The 27,236-nt window shown below is 39.0% G+C and overlaps 1 protein-coding gene across 7 annotated transcripts in view; it reads left to right on the top strand.

Annotated features, from left to right (window-relative positions):
- Positions 1 to 26,006, top strand: part of LOC144057003 (inositol 1,4,5-trisphosphate-gated calcium channel ITPR1) — an 85,174-nt gene extending 59,168 nt beyond the window's left edge. For all 7 annotated transcript variants that reach the window (XM_077574193.1, XM_077574191.1, XM_077574190.1 and 4 more), the window contains 18 exons: positions 2,496 to 2,679; positions 2,907 to 3,160; positions 3,631 to 3,831; positions 4,561 to 4,671; positions 4,735 to 4,830; positions 4,927 to 5,070; positions 5,139 to 5,246; positions 5,311 to 5,503; positions 7,625 to 7,747; positions 9,727 to 9,902; positions 11,433 to 11,597; positions 11,982 to 12,171; positions 12,253 to 12,345; positions 13,968 to 14,107; positions 14,907 to 15,072; positions 22,551 to 22,711; positions 23,366 to 23,527; positions 24,938 to 26,006. In XM_077574193.1, coding sequence (XP_077430319.1) covers positions 2,496 to 2,679; positions 2,907 to 3,160; positions 3,631 to 3,831; positions 4,561 to 4,671; positions 4,735 to 4,830; positions 4,927 to 5,070; positions 5,139 to 5,246; positions 5,311 to 5,503; positions 7,625 to 7,747; positions 9,727 to 9,902; positions 11,433 to 11,597; positions 11,982 to 12,171; positions 12,253 to 12,345; positions 13,968 to 14,107; positions 14,907 to 15,072; positions 22,551 to 22,711; positions 23,366 to 23,527; positions 24,938 to 25,024 — 2,754 coding nt within the window. In that variant the 3' untranslated portion in view covers positions 25,025 to 26,006. The remainder of the gene's footprint in view (positions 1 to 2,495; positions 2,680 to 2,906; positions 3,161 to 3,630; positions 3,832 to 4,560; positions 4,672 to 4,734; positions 4,831 to 4,926; positions 5,071 to 5,138; positions 5,247 to 5,310; positions 5,504 to 7,624; positions 7,748 to 9,726; positions 9,903 to 11,432; positions 11,598 to 11,981; positions 12,172 to 12,252; positions 12,346 to 13,967; positions 14,108 to 14,906; positions 15,073 to 22,550; positions 22,712 to 23,365; positions 23,528 to 24,937) is intronic.
- The last annotated feature ends 1,230 nt before the right edge of the window (positions 26,007 to 27,236 follow it).

Here is a 27,236-nt window from a genome sequence, read left to right as displayed (position 1 = left end):
GTGACAAGTGGGTGTGTTTTTTTTAAACATGGGCATGTGCCTGTTGCCGGAGTCAGCTGACCTACTTTTGTGGGTCTGTAAAAGTCAGTGGGTGTGGAAGAAGTGCGCGCCCGCTTGCGGTGGAAAGTATGTGTGTGTGTGAGACTTATGTAATTGTAATGGGTGTGTGTTTGTGGGGATAATGTCATAACGAGCGTTTTTCTCTCTGCATATTCTGGTTTAGTCGATGTCAAAGCTACCCCCCCCCCCCCTTTCTTTGGCTGGCTAATTTTAAGACAAGGGCATTGTGCCTCCCATCAGCTACCGCCGCAGACATGCTGCAAGATGTGAGCAGGGTGTTAGTTACGGGCAGACACTCTCAGCCACCCTCCGTCATCAGGGTTGTTTATTGGATGACGGCCTCGCTCGGCAAGTCCCCCCCCCCCCCCCCCTCCTTGATCTGCTATCTGCTTGTCCCTGAGTGTTGCCGGTGCGTACGTGCAGGAGAGCTCCTGCTTAGTGGTGGAGGCCTGCGCTGGGGTGGGGCACGGGCCTGTGGAATCTGCTCCAGGGCACAATCGCATAGTTTACTCTTGAAGAGATTTGAATTTAATTGTGTTAACTTGGTGTTAGGTTGCTTTCATTGTTTGCTTTATTATTAAATTGGTCATAATTGTGCTCTTTTTTTTTTTTTAGCTGAAAATCATCTCACAGGGTTATCTGATGACTACATGCTTGACACGAAGGCTTGTTTTTGTCTATTTTTTCCCACTTTTGCTCCCCCAGTAGCCCAGTTTTGCATTTAACCTGGAAAGACGGGTGGTTACATAACCGTCACTGGCCCACATACTGTCTCACAGAGTATTCTGTGTCTCTTCCTCTCTTCCAGTCATCTGATTTCCCAACCCCCCCTCTTTTATTTTCCTATTCCTCCTGTCTTGCTTTTCGTCTCTGGACTCTTTTACCCCGCCGTCTTTTTGTCGGTGTAAGTAGGCCAGACTTCTCCCTCTCGTGTCATTTTTCACCCTGTTTGTGTGGTGAGTCGGCCTGTGCTGGGTGAGGCCTTTGCAAAAGGGTGCTATAGATAAGAACTGTTACATAATCAAAACAACAGTCTAGTGAGCCGGCCGGCGCTCACTGTACATAATGTACAAGTGCTCTAATTCTACATGACCTCATTCCTGAGCGATAATTGAACTAAACCCCCACATCTACTTAATTCCAAATTTGGGCTGTTAAAATTTCTATTTTTCTTTTTTTGTGATTGTCCATTCAAGACCATAACCCAAACCATAACTAAATAAGGCTACGTAGGTAAAACCTGTAAAAACAAAAACAAATTTATGCTTGAGTTCATTGAAGATGTGCAAGTGAGATTTATGAAACCTAATTGGTTTGTTATATTAGGGTTGGAAATTAGTCATGCAATAATTAATTGATTAATGGACACCATATCAATTAGCAACTCAATCTATTTTGATAATTAATTAATCGTTTAGAGCCATTGTCCAACTTTTCTTGGATTTCTTTAGTCCTTCATGGAAGCAGACTGATCATCTTTGTATTTAATGAAAATAAGACATTTGCAAACATCTGCTTTTACTTTGGAAATCAATGACCAGCATTTTTGCCTATTTTCTGATAAATATTATGGACCAAACCAGTAACTGAATCAAAATCAATTTATGGACAAAAAATAGGGGAAGTCCACCCCAAAATTTTGCAAGTGGCAAAATGGCCGCCCCCTGAGATGGATAAAAATGGCTGGATTTTGCTTCATAACTCATATTCCACAAATTTAATAATATTCAGAATGTCATGTTTAGACTAGTGAGGTCACATATAACATATTATTGTCAAGAAATGTTTAAAGTAGCACTAAGAAACTTTTCAACCTTGATAAAATATTTTCATAACTCTTCTGATGAAACATCGACTTAAAACTAGTTGAATGGTACATTTGCCATGGCCTGAAGGGGTGTGTTTAAATTTTACTGACACTAAGCAACTTTGAGGAGGGTGGTAGGAACACTGCCACACAATATAACTACAAATGTGCTGACTGCTTTATAGCATACGTCACTTTCCCCTTCACTCGTTCGATACAAAGACGTAAGTCAATTTGAATGTCGACGCACGAAAAAACGACGCAATGCTTTTGTCTTCATGGGAAATGTGGTCTTCCTTCAGGCATAACATTACCACTTTTGTCCATATGGCGCCCCCATAATCAACATAAACTGAAAGCTCCTTAGTGTTGCTTTAATGTTGACTTCCACTTTAAATATATTGCAAAAATTATATTTATTGTTAGTTTGTAATTGTTTAGTCATTAAACAAAGCTGAATAAACAATGAAAATCATTTAGTAAACAGTATTCAGAAAAAAAATATTTTGCAGCATTGTTCAATCATTCAAACAATTGATCGAATAAGTGATTCAAAAATATAAATTTTGGGCAATTTCCATGTCACCTCTGTACACCATCAATGTATTTCCCTGTGTTGTGTGTCCAGCGTTCATTCTTCTGCCGCCTGACAGAGGACAAAAAGTCTGAAAAGTTCTTTCGCGTTTTCTACGACCGCATGAAGTTGGCGCAACTGGAGATCAAAGCTACAGTGACAGTAAATACCAGCGACCTTGGAAATCGGAAAAGAGACTACGACAGCCAGGACAAAGACACCCCAATCCGCAAAAAAGGTTTGTGGTTACCTCTTTGATTTAAGCAAATAGCTAATGGACCCCCCCAGTCTATAAAAAAATAAAAAAAATAAAATTACCAGTAAGGTTGGGCATATCAATGAGAGATATTTTTTTCTAATTACAATACCTTCAAAGCAACTTTTTAATCTTCATTTTACAGTTAAAGTATTTTTACTGTATATCGGGGCTTTCATGCGTGATCATAACACAAAACAATATTTCAGCAAGAGAATCATCAGTCGTCATGACAGAAGAAGTGCGGGAGCAACTACTTGAGGCCTCGTCTGCCACCAAGAAAGCTTTTAACTCTTATCGGCGGGAAGCTGACCCCGAGGACCACTTTGCCTCAGCAGACGGCCAACCAAGCACCGGTGACAAAAATCAGGACGAAGGGGAAATGAGCTACGTCATCATTATCATGCAGCCCATCCTTCGTTTCCTGCAGCTACTTTGTGAGAATCACAACCGTGACCTGCAGGTTGGTCCGTCCAAGCAGCACAATTGTTGTGTTGCACAGTTTGCACTCATTCTTGGCTGCACTTCCTCTTTTAAACTGGCGTTGAATTCACATGCTTCCTCTCTGGCTCTCTATACGTTTCTTAGTAGCGGCCTGTAATTGTTCCATCTGACATTATGGTAATGAGTTAATTATAATGATGATGATGATAATGGTGGTAATCATTTCAACCTCCTTGGACTTTTCTTGTGATTGGTGCTTTTTATTACTCACAATTACTGGGAGCAAAAAAAAACAACTCTGAATCTTGTTTTTTTAAAATTTTGAGTATTAAAGGAGCATTACAAAAAATATTAGATATTATTATATTATAAAAAAAAAATTCAGATTAACAATTAATTTAACTACTGAGATTTTTTTTTATATTGTACTGTGTCCTTTTAATAGTACAGTGTCCAGCTGACAAACTTGAACTGCTTTTATCTCATCAGAACTTTCTTCGCTGTCAAAACCACAAGAACAACTACAACCTGGTGTGTGAGACCCTTCAGTTCCTGGACTGCATCTGTGGCAGCACGACAGGAGGTCTGGGCTTGTTAGGATTGTATATCAACGAAAAGAATGTTGCCCTCATCAACCAAACTCTAGAGAGCCTCACAGAATACTGCCAAGGTCCCTGTCATGAAAACCAGGTACACAACAATGTTTTTGTAGTTAACAGAAACTAACGAAAAAACAAAAATTCCAAAACAATTTTGTTAACAAAATAAAATTAAAATGCTTTAAAAATATATTTTTTTTTAAACGAAAACTAACTGAAACTACATTTTATTTTTACAAAACCAAAACTAACTATAATTATAGTGAAAATGTCCATTTTAGTTTTTGATCCTTTGGGGATGATTTTAATTGTGATTTTAAGTATTTTTATTTCAATATTAACCGGAATGAAGATGTTTGAAAGTGTGTCACACCGAAGTGACATCATCTAGCAGCAGCCAATAGAAAAGCACTTTCAGATGACGGCGCTAATTTGCCTGCTTGACTTTTGGCTCCAATGGCTCGGCTCGCCTGCTTTTTCATTTAATTCAGCCGAAATGCAACGCTAGGTAAGAAATGTGTTACTTTTTTTTCATTTTACCATAGTGTTTATTAAATATTGTGCACACGTAATACACATTTAAAAAAACAAAAACGAAATCTAATACTGAAACTAACTAAAACCAAGTATTAAAAAAAATAAAACTAACAGAACCACCCTTAAAACTAATTAAAACTAACTAAATGTAAAAAACAAAACTCAAAACGAATAAAAACTAACTAAAATGAAAATTCCAAAACTATAATAACCCTGGTACACAACAGATGTGACAATATTAATATGCAACCCCCCCCCCCCCCCCCCCCCCCAAATGCCTCAGAATTGCATTGCCACTCACGAGTCCAACGGTATCGATATCATCATTGCTCTGATCCTTAATGACATCAACCCACTTGGAAAGAAGCGGATGGATTTGGTGCTGGAGCTCAAGGTGAGGTGAAAGTTGAGGAAAGCTTTACTTGACTCCTTTCTAAAAGCTGTTTCTTATTCGTAGAACAACGCATCCAAGTTACTGCTCGCCATTATGGAGAGCCGTCATGACAGCGAGAATGCTGAGAGGATCCTGTACAACATGAGACCTAAAGAGCTTGTAAGGAACTTGACTTTTTTATTATTATTTTTTTTTTACATCTTAAATGCAACAACTCCCAACTCGGTAGTAATAGTGTGATTTGTGTCTTTCAAGGTGGAGGTGATCAAAAAAGCCTATCTACAGGGAGAGGTGGAATTTGAAGACACAAAAGAGGAGGAAGATAATGGTGATGATGAGGAACATGACGCAGCATCTCCCAGAAATGTTGGACACAACATTTACATCTTGGCTCACCAGGTCTGATTCAACTACAGAGCCACAATCGTCACAGTGAATAACTTCCTGTTTGTGTGTTTGCCACACAGCTGGCCCGTCACAATAAGGAGTTGTCCATAATGTTGAAACCTGGAGGAGCCAGTGGAGATGGCGATGAGGCCTTGGAGTTTTATGCCAACCACACTGCTCAGATAGAGGTAATAAACAAAACAAACAAGCAGGGAATCCACTCACAAATGGTGATTGCCGACTCGTGTCTAGATTGTGCGCCAGGACCGTACCATGGAAGAGATCGTGTTCCCAGTCCCCAACATCTGTGAATTCTTGACCTCCGAGTCTAAGCTTCGGGTCTACTACACCACAGAGAGAGACGAGCAGGGCAGTAAGATCAACGACTTCTTCCTGCGAGCAGAGGACCTCTTCAGTGAGATGAACTGGCAGAAAAAACTTAGAGGTATAAAGTAGGCTAATCCAGTTTAGCTGTAATGCTGTGTACCATTTTTTCCCATTCCATTACCTACTACACTATTGTGTATTTCAGTTGAAAGAGTTGGGTTAACAGCAACAACAAGTAGAATAGAACATGGATTAATGGATGTGGATTGGACTACTATATACTTATTCTGGAGTCCGCGTTCATTTATTTTCCATTCAAGTCTGAACACGCCATCTCTCCTCTATGTACAAGTGTTTGCGCATTTCTACTCTCTAAAATGAAAACGGGGACTTTCCGAATTCTCTGTGCCGCGCCACCTCATGAATCACTACTAAGATATTGCTTGCGTATGTACACAAACATAAAAATACAGGCCTGCACCCACGCAGTCAGATTTCTAATCCACGTTCAAGACTGTATACCACGTACAGTTTTGTCTGTCACGCCAAAGACGGATAAAATGACTTGCGCCTCATTGTCATTCTGTCCAACACTGGAGTTCAGTTAAAATTATATGCAGCATTTAAAGCCATTTCTTGTTCTTACCATAGCTAACTTTTTCTGTGCTATTTTATGATTTTTTTTGTAAAAAAAAATAATTATCAAATCAAATAAAAATTTAAGTAACAATGAACACTCCTTTATGTAGTTTATGGGGCAGCTGTGAACAAGTTGGTAAGAATGTAACTTCAGAGGTATGCATTTGCACTGGCATATATCACTACTGCTGTTTGCTTACTGTTACTACTGTGGAGGGTGAAAAGCAAAGTTCAGATGAATATAACGAAACAGACTGGCAGATAATAAAATAACTTTTTTTCACAATCAGAGGTGGCAAATCCAGGTTCAGGAAGTAAAAACCCTGCCATGGTTTGGTTTTAGCCCCTGGTGCTAGCCAGCTAGCTCCCATGGTGCTTATTTACCTGCTAGGGAAATAGCTAGCTAGTTAGCGAGCGAGCATCAGGGGCTAAAGCCAAACTGGGGCTGAGTTTTTACATTTTCTGGACCTGGATTTGCCACCTCTCTTGTTAGGTTGGTTTCTCAGGAACAGCAATAAAGTTCCTGGGTCAATTTGACCCACGCTATTGTAACAATCCGCAGTGTGACACCGCGCCACAGGGCATGTTCTTTTTCGTTTTTTTGTGCAGTGAATGTTTTTTATGCCAGGGAGGCACGATAATTGTAACGCGCGGTGGCCCCTAGCCCACTCCTAGCCCATTTTTTTTGTTTCTTTTTAATAAAAGTGAACCTTTAGATTTCAGTTGCGCTCCCGTTTTGTTGTTGTCTCGCTACGCCGTCCATGGCCAACCGGCCACCGCGCATTACACTATATTAAATGATATAAAGTGCATCTCAGTAAACATTATTAACCACTTTCATTGCAAATATTTCAAATGAACCATTTTTAATAAGTTTCATCATGAAATACTATTTGTAGTTCTGTAGTGTTGAAATGGGTCAGCTTGACCCGGGCTATGTAGCGCCCTGATAATGAATTATAACTAAAGATGAACAGTTTTCAATAAAAATATGTCAAAATGAAACATTTTAATTGTCTGTTGATACAGTTTCATATCAAAAACTACTAATTTTAAAATGGGTCAATTTGAGCCAGGTTAAGTTTAATGTTCCAAACGCAATCCGATAAACATTTAACATTTAATTGAAAATATGTCAAAGTGAACCATTTTAATTGTGAATTTTTGTAGCCAAAAAAAGTGCAGTTTTCAATGTTAAAAGGGATCAATTTGACCTGGGTTATGTTTAATGTTCCAAAGGCATTCCGATAAACATTTAACATTAATTTGAAAATGTCAAAGTGAACAATTTTAATTGTCTGTCGATGAGATGTTTCATAGCAAAAAAAGGTAATTATTATACTATGGGTCAATTTGACCCGGAATGTTTGGCATTACAAATCCAACACAATAAACATTGTTTTAGCTTATTAGTAACCATTTTCATTGCACATTAAAATTAATCATTTCTTACAGTCTATTGATATGAATGTTGGGTCAATTTGACCCGGCATATGGTCAAAACGTTTATTTAAGCTAACATTTGTTGTGGGTAATTTTGTTTTAAATTAATTATTTAGAATCTTCAACTCACAAATGTAAGCATTTCTTTCATCCCCAGCCCAGCCGGTGTTGTATTGGTGTTCCAGAAACATTTCGGTTTGGAGCAACGTTTCCTTCAACCTGGCTGTGCTCATGAACCTGCTCGTCTGCTTCTTCTATCCATTGGAGGGGATACACGGAGGTCAGTCGTGACCGCTGACCCCATCTAATGTCACTGAGGATGTCATTTTGTATTCCTTGACACTTGTAATAAGTGAGGGTAGACCATTTCTGCTTTGATTGGCGTGCTAATGGAGATTTTGAGAAGCTTTTAATATTCACTTTCGGCCACAACTCGGGGTCAAACTGAGGTTGTGTGCTCAATAATGCAAAACAGGAAGGACAGCGGCTTGGTGGCATGCTTTTTCTGCCACAACCTACTCTCATTATGAGGAGTGTCTTTGAATGACAAACTATGTGGAAAATGTCTTTTGACAACAAATATTTACGGTGTTCTGAAATCACATGGTGCAGCCACCCACAGAGAAGCACTGAAGAGATGAATCCTTCCCTTGAGCGTTTGACCCACTGATCTGCTTTTGCCCTAAAAGTTCTGATCTGCTGACTATTATCACCTGACCAGGAATTAAAGCGCATGACCTGAGCATAACCCTGTCTTTGTTTGAGACACACCCTTTGCACATAGACAAACTTGTTCCTTTCAGATTAGTTTCCAGACTGCCTTGACTCACAAAGAAGTTGTCGTCTTTTTGGAACTGAGAATGTTGCATTTTGTATTTTGCTTGTTTTGATCTCAGTTCAAGTGAGTAGTGAGCATGAGTAATGTCTGACTGTGTTTTCCCCTCCGCGCAACGCATCACGTGAATTGGCAGTATACCTTTGGTCGGCTTTAATGAGCACTTTTATGGTGCGACGGCCTTTGTCCTCCTGCTCACACTTACAAACGCACACACAAACTGCCCTCCTTTGCTCGGGGCTTTAGAATAATGTTATAAGAGCAGGAAATCTAGATCAGTGTGTTCTGCTGCCGTACATACAGAGTACATACGTACGCGCATGCCTGACTGGCTTTTGACTTAGCGCTTGGGTTAACATAACACGTATGTAAGCACTGCGCGCTTGCCACATTCTTCACTGACAATTTAATTGATGCCTCTAAAGTCTGAACCTAAACGACCTCTTGTACCTTCGCGAAAAGCGTAAGGTGGCAAATTGTAATTACGGAAACCGCATGTAAACGTCCCTGTCACATTTCTGGCTCTGGGTGTTGCTTACTGTTCTTTCCTGATGAATCTTTCAGCCAAAGTATTTTTAGAGATGGCTGTTATGTAAGTGGCACCTGTCATATGATCTCTACAGGGGTTGGGAGGGAGAGAGAGAGAACGAGAGCAGGGGAAGGCGACTGAGGGAGCCAAGGAGGGAGGAAAGGAAGTCGAGGAGGGGAAAGAGTTTTGACCACTCTGCTTTTAAATGTTTTCATTTTAATCAGGCATGCTTCCTTTACCCCATTTCTTTGCGAGCCTTCCAAACAAGATGGCAAGATAATTTATAAGTAGGGTGTGGCCTCTATGCATTGAGTTTTTTCATTTAGTGACACGTCGCCACATAAACCCCTTGAGGAGTTTCATGTGGCGACGTGTCAGGTCTTCTCTCACTAAAGACCAGCCCACATGCTCAAGTCACACAAAATGTGTGTACTGTACCGTCAACTACTTTTAAGGTGTTATGTAAGTGAATCTTGTTGGGTTCAGTCTCGGTCATGAAAGCCCCAGGGTTTTCCCGCAAGGTAGAAACCAGTTTTATGTATCCAGAGGTGGCAAATCCAGGTCTAGAAAGTTAAAAACCCTGCCACAGTTTGGCTTTAACCCCAGGTGTTAGCTAGCGAGCTCCCTAGCTAGCTCCCCAGGTGCTCCGTTAGCTGCTAGGGAGCTAGCTAGCTAGCACCAGGGGCTAAAGCCAAACTGTGGAAGGGTTTTTACTTTCTTGATCTGGATTTGCCACCTCTGTATTAAACTGTTCAGCCAAACAAGTTTCAAGCTGCCAACTGCGTTGTCTTCCTTTCGTTGTGATGACTGCATGTTTAATCCATATAGGGAGTTTGCTATGAGAGCAAGTCAGAGGTTTCTGTGTGGTCAATCAGCTGGCATGAATCCTTTGCAGGTACGCTAGACACCCACCTGTCTGCTCTGCTGTGGATGGGAGTGTTGGTAACGCTCATTATCGTGATCATCATGCCCCAACCGCTGGGCATCCGAGCTCTCGTGATCGTCACAATCCTCCGTCTCATCTTCTCTGTTGGCCTGGAGCCAACGCTCTTCCTCCTTGGGGCCTTCAATGTGAGTCGTCTACCTACTTTTTACCAATTAGTTTCTGCGCTCGCAAATAGATGTCGAATTATTTGCCATGTGAATGAGTTCAAAAAAACAACAACAATATTTAGATATGAAAAATGAAAATGTTTGATTCTAGGCCTCTGTGTGGAGTGTTCATGCTTTCCTTACTTGTGTTCTCTCTGGTGACTACTGTACAGCTTTCCCCACCAGTCTAAAATGTTTTTATCTTACAAGTAATAGCAAGCAGTGTGGATGTGACCTTGTCACAGGGAACACATACAGTTACTGATAAAAACAAACAAACAAACTGTTAAACGTGCATGTGGTGTTTATTCCACTAAGAAACACTTTTTAAAAAACATGCAGTGTTTTCTTCTCAATGTACACATGCCCACTTTGACGAGCCATCAGAGACATAAATGGTGGGACCTAATTCAGCCATCAGAGGATTTTATATTTTCACCACTCAACATGTAAGGATGTGTTCGTGTAATATACTAGACGATTCGTTTTTCAGCGTTTTTCGGCCATGGTTTCCTGCATTCAGTGGACACGCCCACAGCATTTGAGAGCTGAGACAAGGGCTTGATTTTTAGCAAAATAATTCTTTTTTTTTTTTTTTTATCAGTTTCTTTTTTAGTCATTTTAAGGGTTGTCCTCTGTAGTGTGTCAAATTTAAAACACCTTTTTTTTCACTTTATAGGCACTATGCTTAATAGGACTGGGTTTAAAAAAAAAAAATTGTAATCAATGTCAATTTATTTTTATTTTTTTTTACCTGATATTGATTCATAAAACGAATTGATCATTTGGAAATCCAATAGGCCGGATTTTTAATTTTTTTGTATCTTACTGTTTCTTTTAATTTACTGTAAATTACTGTTCACACAAAAAAAATGAAGATATGACTTATTGCACTTTAAGACAATTCAGAATCTTTTTAATTTATATTTACAATTATTGAATTGGAATTATGAAAATATTGTCATTCATTTGTGTAACACTTAAGTGATTACAACACTTTCATTAATAAACGAAATCATTTAACCAGTTAACTCTACACAAAATTTAATTTGGAATTTGATGTTTGTGGAGTTTTTTTTATCATGTCCTTGATATTTAAGAAGAATTGAAGTTCCATAATTATTATTTTATTTTATTTTTTTCTGGAGAGCAATGATGATGACATGTCAAATGAACAATACTGAGCTCTCCAGGAAGTTCCATAATTAATAAATAGCGGATTGAATTGAAACGAACCAAATCAAATCGGGGAAAAAATCTAAATTGAATCAAACTGAACTCTTGTGAATCGAAATCTATTTGTTGGAGGAAATTAGAATCGATACCCAGCCCTAACTTAACTTTTTTTTCTTAACTGAAAATTTTATTTTTACAGCTGTTTTTTCCTTTCTGAAGTCATCATGATGCTCTTGTAAAAAGCCCTTTAACTCGAGTGACTATGTATAATTAAAACCAGATCAAACCAGCTCCCATCATGAATTCTTATAACAGATGCCGTCTATCTTCCAGGTGTGTAATAAAATCATCTTCCTGATGAGTTTTTTGGGAAACCGCGGCACCTTCAGTCGTGGCTACAAAGCCATGGTGATGGACTTTGAGTTCCTCTACCACTTCACCTACCTGCTCATCTGCAGTCTGGGAGTGTTTGTTCATGTCTTCTTCTACAGTCTGTTGGTGAGGAAAAGACACACACTGCACAGTGCACACCCATGCATACAGAAGACTAATGGTTTTAACACATAACCTTTGGAGGAATGGAGACATGGCAAAAAAAAAGGAGTAGAACCATGTGCATAACAGCAGAATCTAATTGTGGCTTTCCATCATTCGAGGACGTGACAGTCCGTCACTGACAGGCCAGATTTTTTTCATATTTGATGGTTTCGTGGTGTCATGCTGACTTTCTTTTTTTCGAAGCCAGTGCTTTGCAAAATCTGACTTCATATTCTTGCCAAAAATATGTCATACAGATTGACACAAAAGGAGAACTATTCCAATTGGTCATATGACGGGTTTTTTTCCACTTTCACTTATATTTCATGTGTTTTGCCTTTGTAGCTGTTTGATCTGGTTTACCGAGAAGAGACATTACTGAACGTCATCAAGAGCGTGACGCGCAACGGACGCTCCATTGTGTTGACCGCTGTCCTTGCGCTCATCCTGGTCTACTTGTTCTCCATTGTCGGCTACATTTTCTTCAAAGACGACTTCATCCTGGAAGTGGATCGCATTCCCAACACAACACTAAGTGACGATTGTCTTAAAGCTCTCCTGAGGATGTTGGTTAGTTTGAAAGAGTCCTGCTAATTTCTTGCCACCTTTTGTGCAGAAAATGGAGCCAGCATAGCCAGTGAGTTTTTGTCTACAAGAATATGTCAAACTGGAGTTAATGAAAACTGCACTGCTGGGAGCGTGCATGAAGGTAACACTACACAAGGTTTTGACAGTATCCTAAAATCTCATTAAATTGAATACTGGTGTTCTATGTTTGAGAAATTCTAATTATGAATTCAAAATGTAATTTGTGACCATCAGTGTGGGTTATCGTGTTGAATTTGCCTTTTGTTGAAACTTTTATGTCTAGTTGAATAATGTTAAAGAAATCTGCAGCAAGGTCTTGATTTGGTTCATATTTGGGAAAATGTTGTTGGTCACAAGCATAAACAAAACTATGTGATGTTATAAAAATAGAACAGACATGTTTTGTGTGTTTTATAGCACCATAGTCATTGATCCTTCCCGTGACTACATCCACATCACATGCTATTTGACTCGAACGATTAACATTTGACCTCTGTGACTCTCATGTGACATCGACATGTCTGTGCTTCAGCACGTGGAAGGGGGGATTCTTGGTTGTTTGTGAACAAAAACAGACTTAGCGATGAGTAGAGGTGTGGATAACAAAAATGAATAAACAATGGGATTATAAAGTACTCTTGTTTTTGGTCACATAACATGATCAATCTATTGTGACATGACAGACGTTAAGAAGTTAATTTAAAAAAAAAACGGCATGAAACTAGTTGCCCAAAGAGAAACAAATTGTTCATGAGCTATCCACCATTTGACCATGTGCTGAAATTCAAGTTGTGTTCCTGACCTGTCAACATTATCAGTTTAGATAAAGCCTTCAAAAATGTATTTGTTTGAACATTCTGGCTCAACAAAACATTTTTGTTTTGACTTCCTCCACACCATGAAGCAAAATACTGCACATAAACACATTTTTCAACTGGAACAAATATCCAAGAGAGCCAAGAGAATAACTGTTTAAGACCATCAAGAATTAATTATTGCTTTGTTTAATAATGTGACATTTGTCATATTTTCAACATAATGAGCCATAGCAGGAGGTTTGTATTAGAAAAGACTGAGATTTCTAGTAGTTCAGAATTTACCTAACCCAGTGGTTTTTAACCTAGTTCGGTGAGTCAGCCTTTGGGGTTTGGCGGAGGTCAAGACACACGCCTGACTCAAATGATTTGCGATGATTCGCCTCACTTGGCCATCATTAGCATTCGCTACATTGCTTGGTCTATCTGTGCTAAAAGGAATTTGCTGCGCTCAGTAGTCGACTTGTGGCAGTTGTGATGGATGGTACATCATGTGATTTCTTATCTTATTTTTTATTTTTTTTATTTATTAATAATTGTTTCTTATATCGTAGCTCTTCTTCATTCATACCAGCTATGTCAGACAAAAAAAAGAAAGTGGTCAGATATTGGCACATATAGTATGGCGTTCCACAGGGCTCAATTCTGGGGCCTCTGTCGTTTTCTTTGTATCTGCTATACCCATGTCTTGAATTTGAAAGAAATCACATTTTATTTTTCAAGAAAGAAGGGTTCAGTGAATGCGGATGGGAAACCCGGCGAGGTGCATATACCTCCAACAAGTTTAAGAATAACGGTCCTAAACAGCTTGTTGCATGTGACCATCATTTTCTAAATGTATTTGATAACATACTGAACAGCAAAACATCATTTTTATTGTGTCGAATTCAATTTCAGTTTGTACTGTGGCTCCTTTGTACTTCCTCAGATGCGGACAGCGACGACTCGCAAGATAGCGACATGGAGCGGACGTGTGACTCTCTGCTGATGTGTATCGTCACCGTCCTGAGTCACGGCTTGAGGAGCGGAGGGGGTGTAGGCGACGTTCTCCGCAAGCCTTCCAAAGAAGTACGTAGCATTTAAGTGTGCGTGTCATGTGAGGCGCCTTAAAAAACAAAACAAAAAAAACCCTCCAGGCTCTGAAATAGCTCTCGCTTCAAACGTGTTGGGGGTTTTGTCGTAGTTTCCTACAGCTCTTAATGCACAACCACATCATTTCCTCTGAATTCAGACTCGAAAGAGGATGTAAAGGCTTACTTTGTGTACGCATACAATATCAACTCGGCTGTCAAGTGCACAAAGACTTTAACAGGTTGCAACTGAAAGGCAACCTTATCCCTCATAATCTTTACTCACTGGCCCACACCATTAGGCATAGCAGCAGAGCTGCTTTGCAAAACACTCAATACATAATGATTAGTATTGTGGTCGAAGTTGACAGTAGTTTAGAACTGTGCTCCGTCATATTGACAGCTTTTTCTTATCCTTGATCCCTTTCCTGTGGCAACTCCGTGAGCTGTCTTTATACAGTATGTATACATGTTAATAAAAAAAAATTGTCCCAAATTTGTGACTCGTCAGTGTGTGTGTGTTTTTGACTGGTTGTCAGCGTACACATATTATTTCAGAACCATTTGGCTAATAACATGTTCACATCCTGTGTCTTAAAGAGATTAGCTGGCTTTCTGCCATCTGTAGCATCTGTGCGGTTACATCTTCGCTCTTATGTTTCACTGGCCATAACAACCAAGGTCAACCTTGTTTTAAACTCATTCCCTGCGTATGCTTGCATAAAGGTTTGACCCTGTACCATGGTATCATGATCGTAATCTTAAATCCATTTAACTGTGTCTTGGTCTTTTCATAGGAGCCGCTGTTTGCAGCCAGAGTGATATACGACCTGTTGTTCTTCTTCATGGTCATCATCATCGTCCTCAACCTCATTTTTGGTGTCATCATCGACACCTTTGCGGACCTGAGGAGTGAAAAACAGAAGAAAGAAGAAGTGTTGAAGACCACTTGCTTCATTTGTGGTGAGACCACTTAAATCAAGCTCTGCACCATATGTGCTTCAAACACTGAAAGGGAAACCAGTCGCGAGCGTAAACCTCAGTCACGGATTAACCTTCGTCTTGTGTTAACTTTCTGTTACCATCTCTTATGTTAACGGGTCGGTTTCGACCCGTGTCTTAAATCAGCTGTAAAATACACTAAAAACAAGTAGATATCATCCAATTTATTTCTCATCTCTTGGTTGGCTTGTTAGGCTTCCTTATCCATGAAAATATTAGTTTTAATGTTGTTGGTGTGGGCTTCTGGACCTTTTTTGTCAGTATACCCCTCGATTTCAATTAAAAAAAATTGATAAAATAAACACCAAGAGAATCATATAAATAAATACAAGGTTGTTGTGTTACCTGACTATTACTGGGGGCTATTAGAACACATCTCTCAAATTAATTTGTTTTATTTATTTATTAATTTAAATATTATTGACTATAGTAACATCTATGGTGCTACGGGTCGATTTCGACCCATGTATATTTACTTCAAGAAAAATGCAAAAAAGTATTTTTTCAGCAGTAGAACTTTAATATAAACACAAAATGATAAGCAAGTGATATTGTGACCCTGCAGTCCAGTAGTCATATCGAGGTCCACACGTTTTCCTTGTTTTTTCTCAGGAATGCCACTCGCAGCTTTGCCTGTGTAAATCTGTAGCTTCCATGCATAGCTGGTTTTTGCATCGCAGGCTGCCCAGATTTTTATGCCGTACTTCCCTGGCTTACTGGGTATGTATTGCCGGAAGGGGCGTTTTCCTCGGTAAGGGACAAGACGTTCATCGACTGTCACCTCTGGCCCTGGGTTGAACATCAGTGGAAGGAGTTGCGTCCATCTCTCCCAGACATCCCTGATGGGGGCAAGCTTGTCAGAAATTGCTCTGCTATTTCGGTTGTCAAATCTGAGGACTCTTGATATCATTCGAAAGGTCTGAAGTGACATTGTTGCCCGGAAAATATTTCTGCCTGTCGATGCGTCCCAGAGACTATCAGTGGCCTCATTGAAGGAGCTGTACACTCCAGCAAGAAGAAGAACACCAATGTAAGCATCCAGATATTCCTCATCAATGTCTTTCCACATGTCGTCATGGACTTTTTTTCCTTCAACGTTTGTCATAGCCATGATGACTCTTTTTAGTGACAATGGCATGAATAGCTCGAAACATGTCTTGATGTCACTGACTCTTGTCACAGCAAATTGTGATTCCAGGGGTCATTTTTATGACATTTGCAGCAGCTGCCCTGCCATGTACATCATGAGGTACTGAGCTCCAAAAGATCTTATCATTTTTGGATTTGAATCTTTCAGTGGGAGGAGCTTCACCACCAGTGACCTCCTAATCAGACTCATCAGATATGTCTGTGTCTTCTGGTTGATACTCCACATTGTCTTCCTCCTCAGAAACTGTGTCCTCTTCCTCATTTTCATCAAAAAGATTATCCAGAACGGGTCGCTGAAAATCTTCTTCTCATGTTTGTATGCTGCAAATTGGAGATGTGCACTCTGCAAGTCAAATCCATCCTTCCATCCATCCATCCATTTTCTTTACCGCTTGTCCTCACAAGGGTCGCGGGGTTGCTGGAGCCCATCCCAGCTGGCTTCGGGCAGTAGGCGGGGTACACCCTGAACTGGTTGCCAGTCAATTGCAAGGCTCTGCAAGTCAAATGACCTTTCAAATGAATGAATTGACCTTACATGTCAGGACATGCCCATCTCTGTTAGTTTTGTTTTTGTGCAGGTGTACTGGAAAACACGGCAAAATGAGAATCCCCTACAGCTCACAGGATTGGGAGAGGAGCTGGCTGTCAGTGTGTTGGCTGACAGTGCAATTATGAATCCAGTTTTGGCTCTAATTATTGCTTTATAATCTTATTTTTATAACTGGGTCGAAACCGACCCTAACAACACAAATGTAACAATTTCAACCAGAGCATTTTAGAATATAGTAAAAAACTTTTTTTTTGTTTTATTTTGTTGAAATAGGGGTTCCTGACAAAGTCAAAAAGCCTTGATGAAATAAACTAATTTATATGGTTCTTTTATGCATGTTAAACCTAAAAACGGGTCGCTGCCGACCCTAACACAAGACGAAGGTTAAACATTTGTCACCTGCAAAATCAATGAGTCAACAGCTGCCATCTAAGACAGCAGACACACACACACACACAGGTTTGCTTTACTATCTTTGTGGGGCCATCTCATTGGCATAATACGTTTCCTAGCCCCCTCCCCTAACCCCAACCATCAAAAATGATTGCCTACCCCTATTTCTTACCCTAACCTCAACCATAAACCAATTCAAACCTAAACTCTAAAACCAAGTCTTGACCCTCGAGGTCTAAATTTGTGGGCCCCAGCAAAATGGCCCCATATGGAAGGGGGGACCCTACAACTCTGTGAAATCCCGGAATGTTGGCCCCACTATGTAACAAAAACAAGACCACACACACAAAGACAGAAAACCCGTGTCATCTTTAACACTTAATTAATACTGTATTGAAATACAGGCTGAAGGCAAGGGCGATAAGCTGTCTCGCTCATCTTGACTCATTTTTGCTATCTTGGAAATTGTCCAACTTGTAAACTGTATTTTCCTATAAAATGCTGAGTTAGTCTAAGGGTCTACTTTATGCAACACTCTAAAAACAGTTGTGTCAAAAATGGAATGAGCTCAAAAGTTGAGTCAAATTAAATAACCCACAAAGCAACCCAATTTTTCCGAGTTGTTTTGTGGGTTATTCATTTAGCCCAACTTTTTGGGGTTAATTGAATAACCCAATTAAATCGGGTCAAAAATCAACCAACCCAGATTTTTTAGTTATTGAACCCAAAAGGTTGGGACAAATTAAATTACTAACCAACACAGCAACCCAATTTCTTGGGTTGTTTTGTGTGGGTTAATTAAATAACCCATTGAATTGGGTCAAAAATCAACCGACCCAACTTTTTAAGTTATTTAACACAAAAAGTTGGGATAAATTAAATTAGTAACCAACACAGCAACCGTTTTTTCTGGATTGTTTTGTGGGTTATTCCTTTGACACAACTTTTTGGTTTAATTGATTAGTTAACCCCAAATTGTGGGTCAACTTAAATTAATAACCCACAAAGAAACTGTTTTTGTTCATTGTGACCCAACTTTATAACCCAAAAAGTAGGGTCTGTCCCAATTTTTTGGGGGGTTATCTTACTGGCCTATTTAAGTAGTTTTTTTTAGCTAAAAATATATTTATTTTTTTTAGAAAAACAGATTTGCATCTAGATCCAAGGCAACAAATTAAGTTTCTACATTAGCACAAGTGAGCGTCAGAAAATGACTCTCCCAAAAAAAAAAAAAAAAAATGACAATCAACATTTTTAATGTTCATCTTAACCTGTTGCCAGATGGCCAATCTGAATCAGATCGGCATTAATCTAAGTTTGGCAGTATGGCTTCTGACACTGCACTTTATTAGTTATTGGTTGAAGTCCAATGGGAAGAAGTCCAAAATCCTGAATCGAAGACCTACCCAATACCTTTCATAAAATACATTTGCAGATGATCAAAATCTACAAAGACAACCAGAAAATAAATAAAGCCACTGTAATGAAATGAAAACATAACCCGTCATTCTTCAAGTTGAGGACTGAACTGTGACAGGAAGCACGGTTGACAACGTTCAAATTTGTTATAAAACAGAAGCCAACTGGCTCGAGCTTCATTCTGAATTAGGTTGCAACCAACACTTTTCCTTCTTTTGCACAAATAATATGGAATTTGTGTATAAAAATAAACTGCTCAAGGAGTGTCTTGATGCCAATCAATCAGTCGCTGCAGACCTAAATATCTAATGAGAGGCTGCGAGAGAGATCGATGTCTTATAAAAGCAAGCAGGAAGACTGAGAGGCACTTGAGCGTGCGGTGATGGGCTCCCTTCGTCTCCTGTTCCCGCGCGGTTCCTCTGGAAACCATAGAGACGGCAGCTGCCCCTGTGGCCTGGCCTTATTTAACATGAGTGAGTCAGAGCTGATGGCTGACTTGGTGACATAACAATGTTCTCATTCCATATGCTTACCATTCGCCCTGGCTGCCTGAACCAACATGCACACACACGCTCATTATTGGGAACGATACTGTACGCAAATCAACAAAACGTTTTCAGGCATATTGTAAACGATATTCGAGTGATGTTTAAAAGAGATGACTATGCGTTATTACGGGGCTTTGTTGAAACATATGATATGAAAATCATGTGTGAACGAGCGAGTGAGTGTGAATGTGTGTGTGTGTGAATGTGTTGAGACTGATATGAATTATGGAGGTGCTGCAAGGAAGCCTTCATGACTCAGCCTTCTCAAGAACCAACGAAAAGGGAAAAGAGATGCTTTTTGTAGACGTATTTACTAGAAACCACAAACCCAAAAATAAAGCAAACATACCAAGAGGGGCATTTGAGAGTCAGCCAAGTCACATGACTTGGATTGTGGAGGTGTTTTGGTCAAACAAAACGTTGCTCAAACAAGTTTGGTCAAAGGTCATAGCCATGCTCATTCCAATAACTACTCATTCATGGGAAGTCATTTTGCACATTCACATTTGTATGCTATTATGTGACAAATTGTCTTCAAACATTTCTTTCAGATTAAGATCATATTCTCTGTTTGTACTGTTTTTTTTTGTGGTCACCAGGCCGTCACACTTATAGGGATCCATCTTAGAGGGTGGCCATTTTGTCACTTGTTGTCGACTTAAAATGACATCACAGTTGCTCGGGGCTCAATTAACAACCAATCACGGTTTAGCTTCAGAGAGGTGAGTTGTGATTGGTTGTTAAAGTCGACAGCAAGTGGCCAAATGGCCGCCTCCTGATATGGATAAAAACGGGGGGATTTTGCTGCTTCATCCACCTTGCACAAACAATATTAATCAGAATGTCATGTTTAGACAAGCAGGGCTGCATACAGCATGTTATTGTAAAGTCTTTCTTTTAGTTCACTGCAATGTGTTTAGTGGAATTAAAGCTAAAGGATTCCATGCCAAACTCATCCAAGCATGATGGATAACTGTTGCCACCAATTTGGAAGCATGGAATTGCCCAAAATGCTTTGCTGAGATGCAGAATTCAGGTTGACTTAATGGGTCATGGCCAACCCTAATTCTTATCCATTAGACTTTTTATCTTTTTTAAAAAAAATCTTTTAATGTTATCACATAGCGATAGTTGTGTTTTTGTTATTTAAACACTGACAACAGTCAGGGTTTCTCACAAAAATGGTGTATTGCTATAACCGAAGCCACTTTTTTTCAGACCGATACGAGTACGAGAACTCAACTCTTGAGTAGTCACCGTTACCATGTACCAATTCCACACATACTTTTGATAAATAAAATTTACCAATAAGAACAATGACAGATAATTTGAAAGAAAAACCTATATCTATCCCATTATAACATTTTTTCCTTAAAATTGCATGAAATAATGACAATTTGGTAGGGCCAATATGCATTTTTTGTGGCCGACGCCGATACAGATTTTTGGCAAAAAAATGCTGATTACCAATTAATCAGCCGATTATTTTAAAATATATATTTATAATTTATAAAACTATCCCTCCCTTTCCTAACTTTCGCTATTAAGATTTACTCTGCTTTGAATAACAAGTCCATAGTATGACCTTATCAACAAATTTTATGAAGTATACAAGGTTATTGTATAGACGTATGTGTCAATAATAAAACCATTCTGACTTGTTTACAACTGCTGTACTGTATATGGTTAGAGTACATAATTGGGCTAAAAAATAGCAATCACGATTATTTGATTGAGATTGAAATCTTGTGATTTCCAAACTTAGTATTTATTTCAACTACTAAGGCTGCTTAACTACTTTAAAATGTCATGGTAGCATCATGCCCATTCATCCCTGAACTTTGTTTTTGTTAAGCACAAATTATGTTGTAAATATTATGTGAAATTCAAGCAAAATTAATTATATTTTAAGCAATTACTTTTCTTTTATATATTTTTATCTTGTGTTATTTTCACAAGTCTTGGGACTTACTGGGCTAACCTGGTACACCTCGGGGATTTATTTCATGCCATTTCATGTGGAAATGTGTGTTAGGTAAAATCCTTGGATGTTTGCATTCTTGAATTTTGAGAAAATGAATGCTTTGAATCCTTGAAATGTCAACTTTAAATATAACTTGAAAGAACAATGGCAAAATACAAATAAAAACATGAAGAACAAAAACTGACTGTTCCTGTGCGTTTTGGCCTCTTGGGGGCAGTATGGTGCCGTGCATCCATGTTGTACACACTTAAAGTGAGTACAGAAGAAAGTTACGATTGAATTCTATTCAAATAACTAAATTTTCACACATTGGGAAGGATTTGTGTCTGTGTGTCGTGTTATCTTACCTGTGGGTATGTGTTCCCACACCATTTGTGTGTGAAGTTTCGTTATTTGAAGGAAAAACACTCCCTAAGTTGATGCTAACTTCCGTTTAGCATTTGAATGGAATCCTCCCTCCACTTTTAGCATTAGCACTAGGCTAGCTATGTTTTAAAAACCAAGCATGTTTTGTATTTAAATATACAGTGGGTGATATTCTTATTGTCGTGTGTTTAGTTTAACAGTTGGTTTACTGGGATGTCATTACAAACAGCTTTAAGGATGCTCGGGGGACAACAGAATAACCAGAATAATATACGCTACACACTGGCTAGTTGCTAATCATGATACGCAGGCAAAATGGTGCATTCAGGGTACTTTCACAGCGTCAGAAACTTCGGGTTTCTTCGATTGCGTTTTTTAACGCTTTAAGGGGAAAATAATCAGCCATTTGGCCCAATTGGCCGATTGTTTTGGCAGATGTTTGAAGGGCAATAATTGGCCGATTTTAATTAGGTATGTTTCTAATATCTACTTCCTGATCTTAAAACAGCTCCGTTGCAACTACTGATACCTTGAAATAAGGCCTGGTATCATTTGGTACACGCCCATCCTTCCACAGTAATGATGAAGAGCTGCTCTCCAAAAATATCTTCTATCACATTAGCCTTTTTATTTGACCATTTATGAATGAAACATCTTCTAATTAGTAGATCAACACCTTAGCTGTTCGCAATGGGTACTCCGGGCTGCAAGCCTCTGGCCACTAGTTTTCAGACAGAATTCGGGTTTGAATTTCCCGCCCTCTGTCTGCGGATGTGACATCATGTGCGTCTTGTGTATGTAAAGAAGGGGAAATGCAGTTTCATTTTTCGGCCACAGGTGGCAGTAGCGATTTGAAATTCGATTTTCTGCATCCAGTAGCATTAATATAACAAAAAGATTCATACTACACCTTTAAAAAAAAGTGCTCCCATGAATAAAATACTTCATTACTAAATATGGCTTGAATACAATTGAGCTGATATCGTTTTGGGATGGTATGGGTAGCTAACCTTACTGCCCCTCTCTACAGGCCTGGAGAGGGACAAATTTGACAACAAGACGGTGACGTTTGAGGAGCACATTAAAGAGGAGCACAACATGTGGCATTACCTCTGCTTCATCGTGTTGGTGAAAGTCAAAGATTCGACCGAGTACACAGGCCCTGAGAGTTACGTGGCTGAGATGATCAAGGTAAATAACTTAAAGCGAGCGCAGCCGCTCCCATAAACCACACATCAACTTCTTCAAAATGTGTGCAGAGGCTGTCTTGATGCTACATGTTGTTTGAATAAAATTATAGATATTTTTCTATGCACCTCCACTGTCAATTCATGTGGACTAATTCCCGCTGTGTGTGTGTGTGTGTGTGTGTGTGTGTGTGTGTCGCAGCTGCTTGTGTAAATAACAATTTGACATCTTGGGTGTTTCCTATTGTGAGTTCAACAACAATAGCCCAGCACATGCAGAAAATTAATCTCATCATATAAACAGAATGATCGTATTTAATGACACAAACAGGAAGATAACAACAAAAATAGCATGAGCAATTTAAATTTCATGAAGCCATAATTAGATTTAGAACAACCTGTCAGCGTAATGGAATGCATCTCTACACAATTACAATCTACAAACAGAACTGTTTTTTTTTTTAATTACCAGTAATTAATTAATCTGTCATAATCAAGACCTCTTTGACAAAACAGGGTGTTGTTCTTCATAAATGTACGCAATGTTATCACATTATTGTGTAGTCGTACCTAATGAAGTGCCCAATGAGAGTCAAAGCGGCATTGCGGCACATTTTTCTTAAAACTAATGGTCATAAATACTGCTTATTCCGTACAGGAGCACAACCTTGACTGGTTCCCGAGGATGCGCGCCATGTCGCTGGTGAGCAGCGATGCAGAGGGCGAGCAGAATGAAATCAGGAGTCTGCAGGAGAAGTTGGAGTCCACCATGAGGCTGGTGGCCAACCTGTCCGGACAACTGACCGAGCTCAAGGAGCAGGTAGAAAATCTAAAAAGACGGGGAAAAAATAAGGGCTCTAGCCTCGTGCTGTGTTGAACACCAATGAATAAAACTGGGTTTAAAAATGGACAACAAAGGGGCTTTTTCAAATGTGCACCCCGAGGCCATCCCATAGTTTGGGAGCAGTGACAGGAAAAGCCTTATCCCCTCTGAGCTTCCACTTGGAAGCAGTTGTTCAGCTACCTCTAATGATTGACATGCAGACCAGCCAATGACCGTATACAATTTTGACATTTAGAGACGGTGCAAGAAGGTGGGATCGAAAGAGAAGTGCAATTCACGGAAAAAATGAAAAATTAAATCCTTTAAGTTGTTAAAAGGGAACTCTCAGTGGATTATAGATAACATAAAAAAATAAGCCAGATATGGATGAGAATAGCGGTTAGCTTCAGCTATTCTGACCACGGCTATTCTTAGAATATTCATACCAGTGGGAGCACGGGACTGGTCAGCTCGTTGAAGAGAAAAATGTGCGGCGGACTCCTATTAGTTACAACTAAATTTAGCGTAATGGTGAGTTGTATTTGTTTTTGTTTACATGCAGGTTTGTCAATAAACTTTGTCTTAACGTGAAACCTCCAGTGTTAATTTTGATAAGGAATTTTTATTTAGTTTTAGTCTTTTGACTAAAATGAATTAAAGTTTTAGTTATCTGATTGTATTTTAGTGTTAATCCAATTTTTAGTTGACAAAAATAAAGAGAATTCGATTCAGCATACATTTCAGCTTTTGTACAGAAAATCATAACACACTTATTTGTATCTGTAATTTAACACACAAGACACATTTAACCCAACGCTGTCTTTATTCATTTCAATGAAACATGCTGAAATGACAATAATATGCCATCTTAAAACTTAGTTTTCTGTTTTACTGCACAATGAATGTAAACATTTTGAACATTAAATAAAGTGCGGTGAACAGTTTCTAAGTGGTTCTTTTCTCCCACCCACGTTTATTCCTTTTGATTTTGTGGATTTTCGTCACTGTATTTATTTTATTTTTTTCGTCTTTGTCGTTGCCAAAATTGTCAATCAATTCAGTTGCCGTCATCGTCTCAATGAACGCCTTCTATTTTAGTTTTCGTTGACGGGTACTTTTCGTCTGGAAGTTTTTTTTTATGCAAATTTTTCATCAACGAAATTACACTGCTGTGGCGGAAATAAGAAGGCTGAGAAAATATCAATAACGTCATTGATCCATCAAATTTGACTTGACTTTTAGCTGTTCGACTCATATTATATACTAACAATACAGAAAGGGCTCAAACGAATACAGTGTCTGACCCTCAGCTAACTGTGCTGAGAAAGGTTGACATGATCTTCAGTGTCTGGCCACAATGTTCCCAATCACATATTTTAAAAATGATCTTTTGATTTTCCTGTGCAGATGACCGAGCAAAGGAAGCAGAAGCAGAGGATCGGTCTTCTTGGTCACCCCCCTCACATGAACATCAACCCCCAGCAACCTGCTTGAGGTCCTTTTGCACATTACTTGAGGTTCATTTGTTCAAAAAGAAATACCAAATAATGCCAATTACCAGCGTGCATTTAGGTTGAGGAGGTACAATGATTGTATTATGTCAGCAGGCACTCGGACTGTCCAGTACATACAACGTATGTGCTGTTAACGTGTGTGTAATGTCCACCAAGTGCCTCGCGACCTGTGAAGCCAAACATGGTTGGTTTAGGAGATGAAAACACTACCCTAAACGCTTTTGGCATCGGACCACTCTGACAGCGTGCCAAAGTTCCGCCAATTGTTGCTAGGGGGAGAATTCCCTCGGTGTGGCCTTGGATTGGGGTTTTAATCTCCATATTGCACCGGCAAACTCATGTCACATGGATTTACAGGTTTGCTTCAATTGACACGTTTAAGTCCTTGTGCAGCAATAAGAGTACTTCACAATATGCAATGCCTGTATAGGGAAAACTATTTTGGGATTTACTTTTATATTTATTATTGTAATATCATTTATTTATCTTAAAAAAAATGAAAACGTTTACCGTATTTTTACAAAGGGTGGTGATAAATCCTATTTTTTTGTTTGCTAAACAACTTCCTCCAGGGCACTTCAATAAGACTGCACAGATTTCTTAGAAAGTCATGTGACTTCCGCACTGCGTATGATTGTGCAGGATGAGTAATGAGAAAGAACCAAGTCCCCTCCTCCCAAATGTTTGTTTTGGACTATTATTATCCTCTGCACATAGTTATTTAATCCCCGTCTAATTAATTTTGTCCTGAACACTAATCTGCATCACCTTTTTTTTGTTTGGCCACTTTTTGATTGCTCCACAAAAGAATGAATAAGTGTACGTGATGTGAGCTGGTGGGTGGGATTACAAAGAGAAAATTTGCAGTGCTGCTTAACCAAAAACTTTTATAGTAAGTGGTTTGTTTCTCTGTTGTACATTCTTTTGAGTTTATTTAAATAAATAAAAAAACATGTAAAGCATTCTGTTGAACTGAATTGTTGAAATGAATTGCGAAGAAACATGAGAGGGAAAAGTCATTGTTGACAAACTGATCTGTATTTTTTTTTAATTGGTTCAATTTGAAATTGCTGCCAGAAGGCAAAGCAAACAGGAACAAATTATGTTTTTCTCAAAACAATGTGCACGTAGATTGGGAATATGAAGCTGTAGATTTGAGCCTGATACCACTTTTTCTATTATTCATTTTTATCATTAAACTCATTTTTATTATAGGGAATTTTGAGTCACAAAGAGCCTCCCAGCGGCTTCTTGGGCAGATTGTATAACCACCTCAAATATAGAACAGATTAAAAGAAAAATTGTTGCGTGTGCGTAAAATTTGATTTGATCTTCATCCACGTCACAATAGATTATTATTTTTAACGAATACCGCACAAACAGTTACGTAACCATGCTCGTATAAAGGTTACAGTGCAGGGTGGAAAAAGTATGTGAACCTTTTGTATTTGTAAAGGAGGCAAAGCCAGTTATCAAAATGTGATAACCGGTTGCACCTCTTTTGGCAGCAATAACCTAAACCAAACGTTTCCGCAAGTCGAACCTGCAACTGAACCTGGAATTTTGGGCCTTTCGTGTCTACTGTACAAAGTTGAGCAATTTTCTGAGGGTCGTTCTCCTCCTCCATCACTCATCTTCTGTAAAGCTTCAATTAGCAGACAATTGACCTTTTACTTGCAAAAGGCCTTGATACATTTTGGATTTTTTTTTTCTGTTGATTTAGCAATGCGTACAAGCCAAAGCAGTTCCAAACCACGATGCCGACGAGGTTTCGATGGTGGTGTGCTGTCTTGTGTGTTCTTTGCAAGCGTGTCCTCCAATGACATTCATTCTTGTGTATTGTTCTTCTTATACCTGGCAACAGTGACTTCTTTAAAATAGAAGACTCAAAACTGGTGTGTTTTTTTTAAGGACAGGGCATCTTTAAACAATACCTCCAATCTCATTAATTTTATTGGACTCTATTTAGGCTGATTTCAGATTAGGTCTTGAAGGGGAGCAGATTAGCCAAGTGGTTCACAAACTTTTCTCACCCTTGACAGTGAATATTTATGTGATGTGTACAATAAGCACTTGAAGACATAATTGTTTGAGTAGAAGGCAAATTATTATTATTATTATTATTATTATTACTTTGAGGAATATTAGATCACATTTTAGGACAGATTTATGCAGAAATATGAGTTATGGGA

The sequence above is a fragment of the Vanacampus margaritifer genome, chromosome 8 (genome assembly GCF_051991255.1).
Source record: "Vanacampus margaritifer isolate UIUO_Vmar chromosome 8, RoL_Vmar_1.0, whole genome shotgun sequence".
In the NCBI taxonomy this organism is placed as follows: domain Eukaryota; kingdom Metazoa; phylum Chordata; class Actinopteri; order Syngnathiformes; family Syngnathidae; genus Vanacampus; species Vanacampus margaritifer.
The sequence above is the reverse complement of the archived record's forward strand: the minus strand, read 5'-3'. Positions and strand labels throughout refer to the sequence as shown.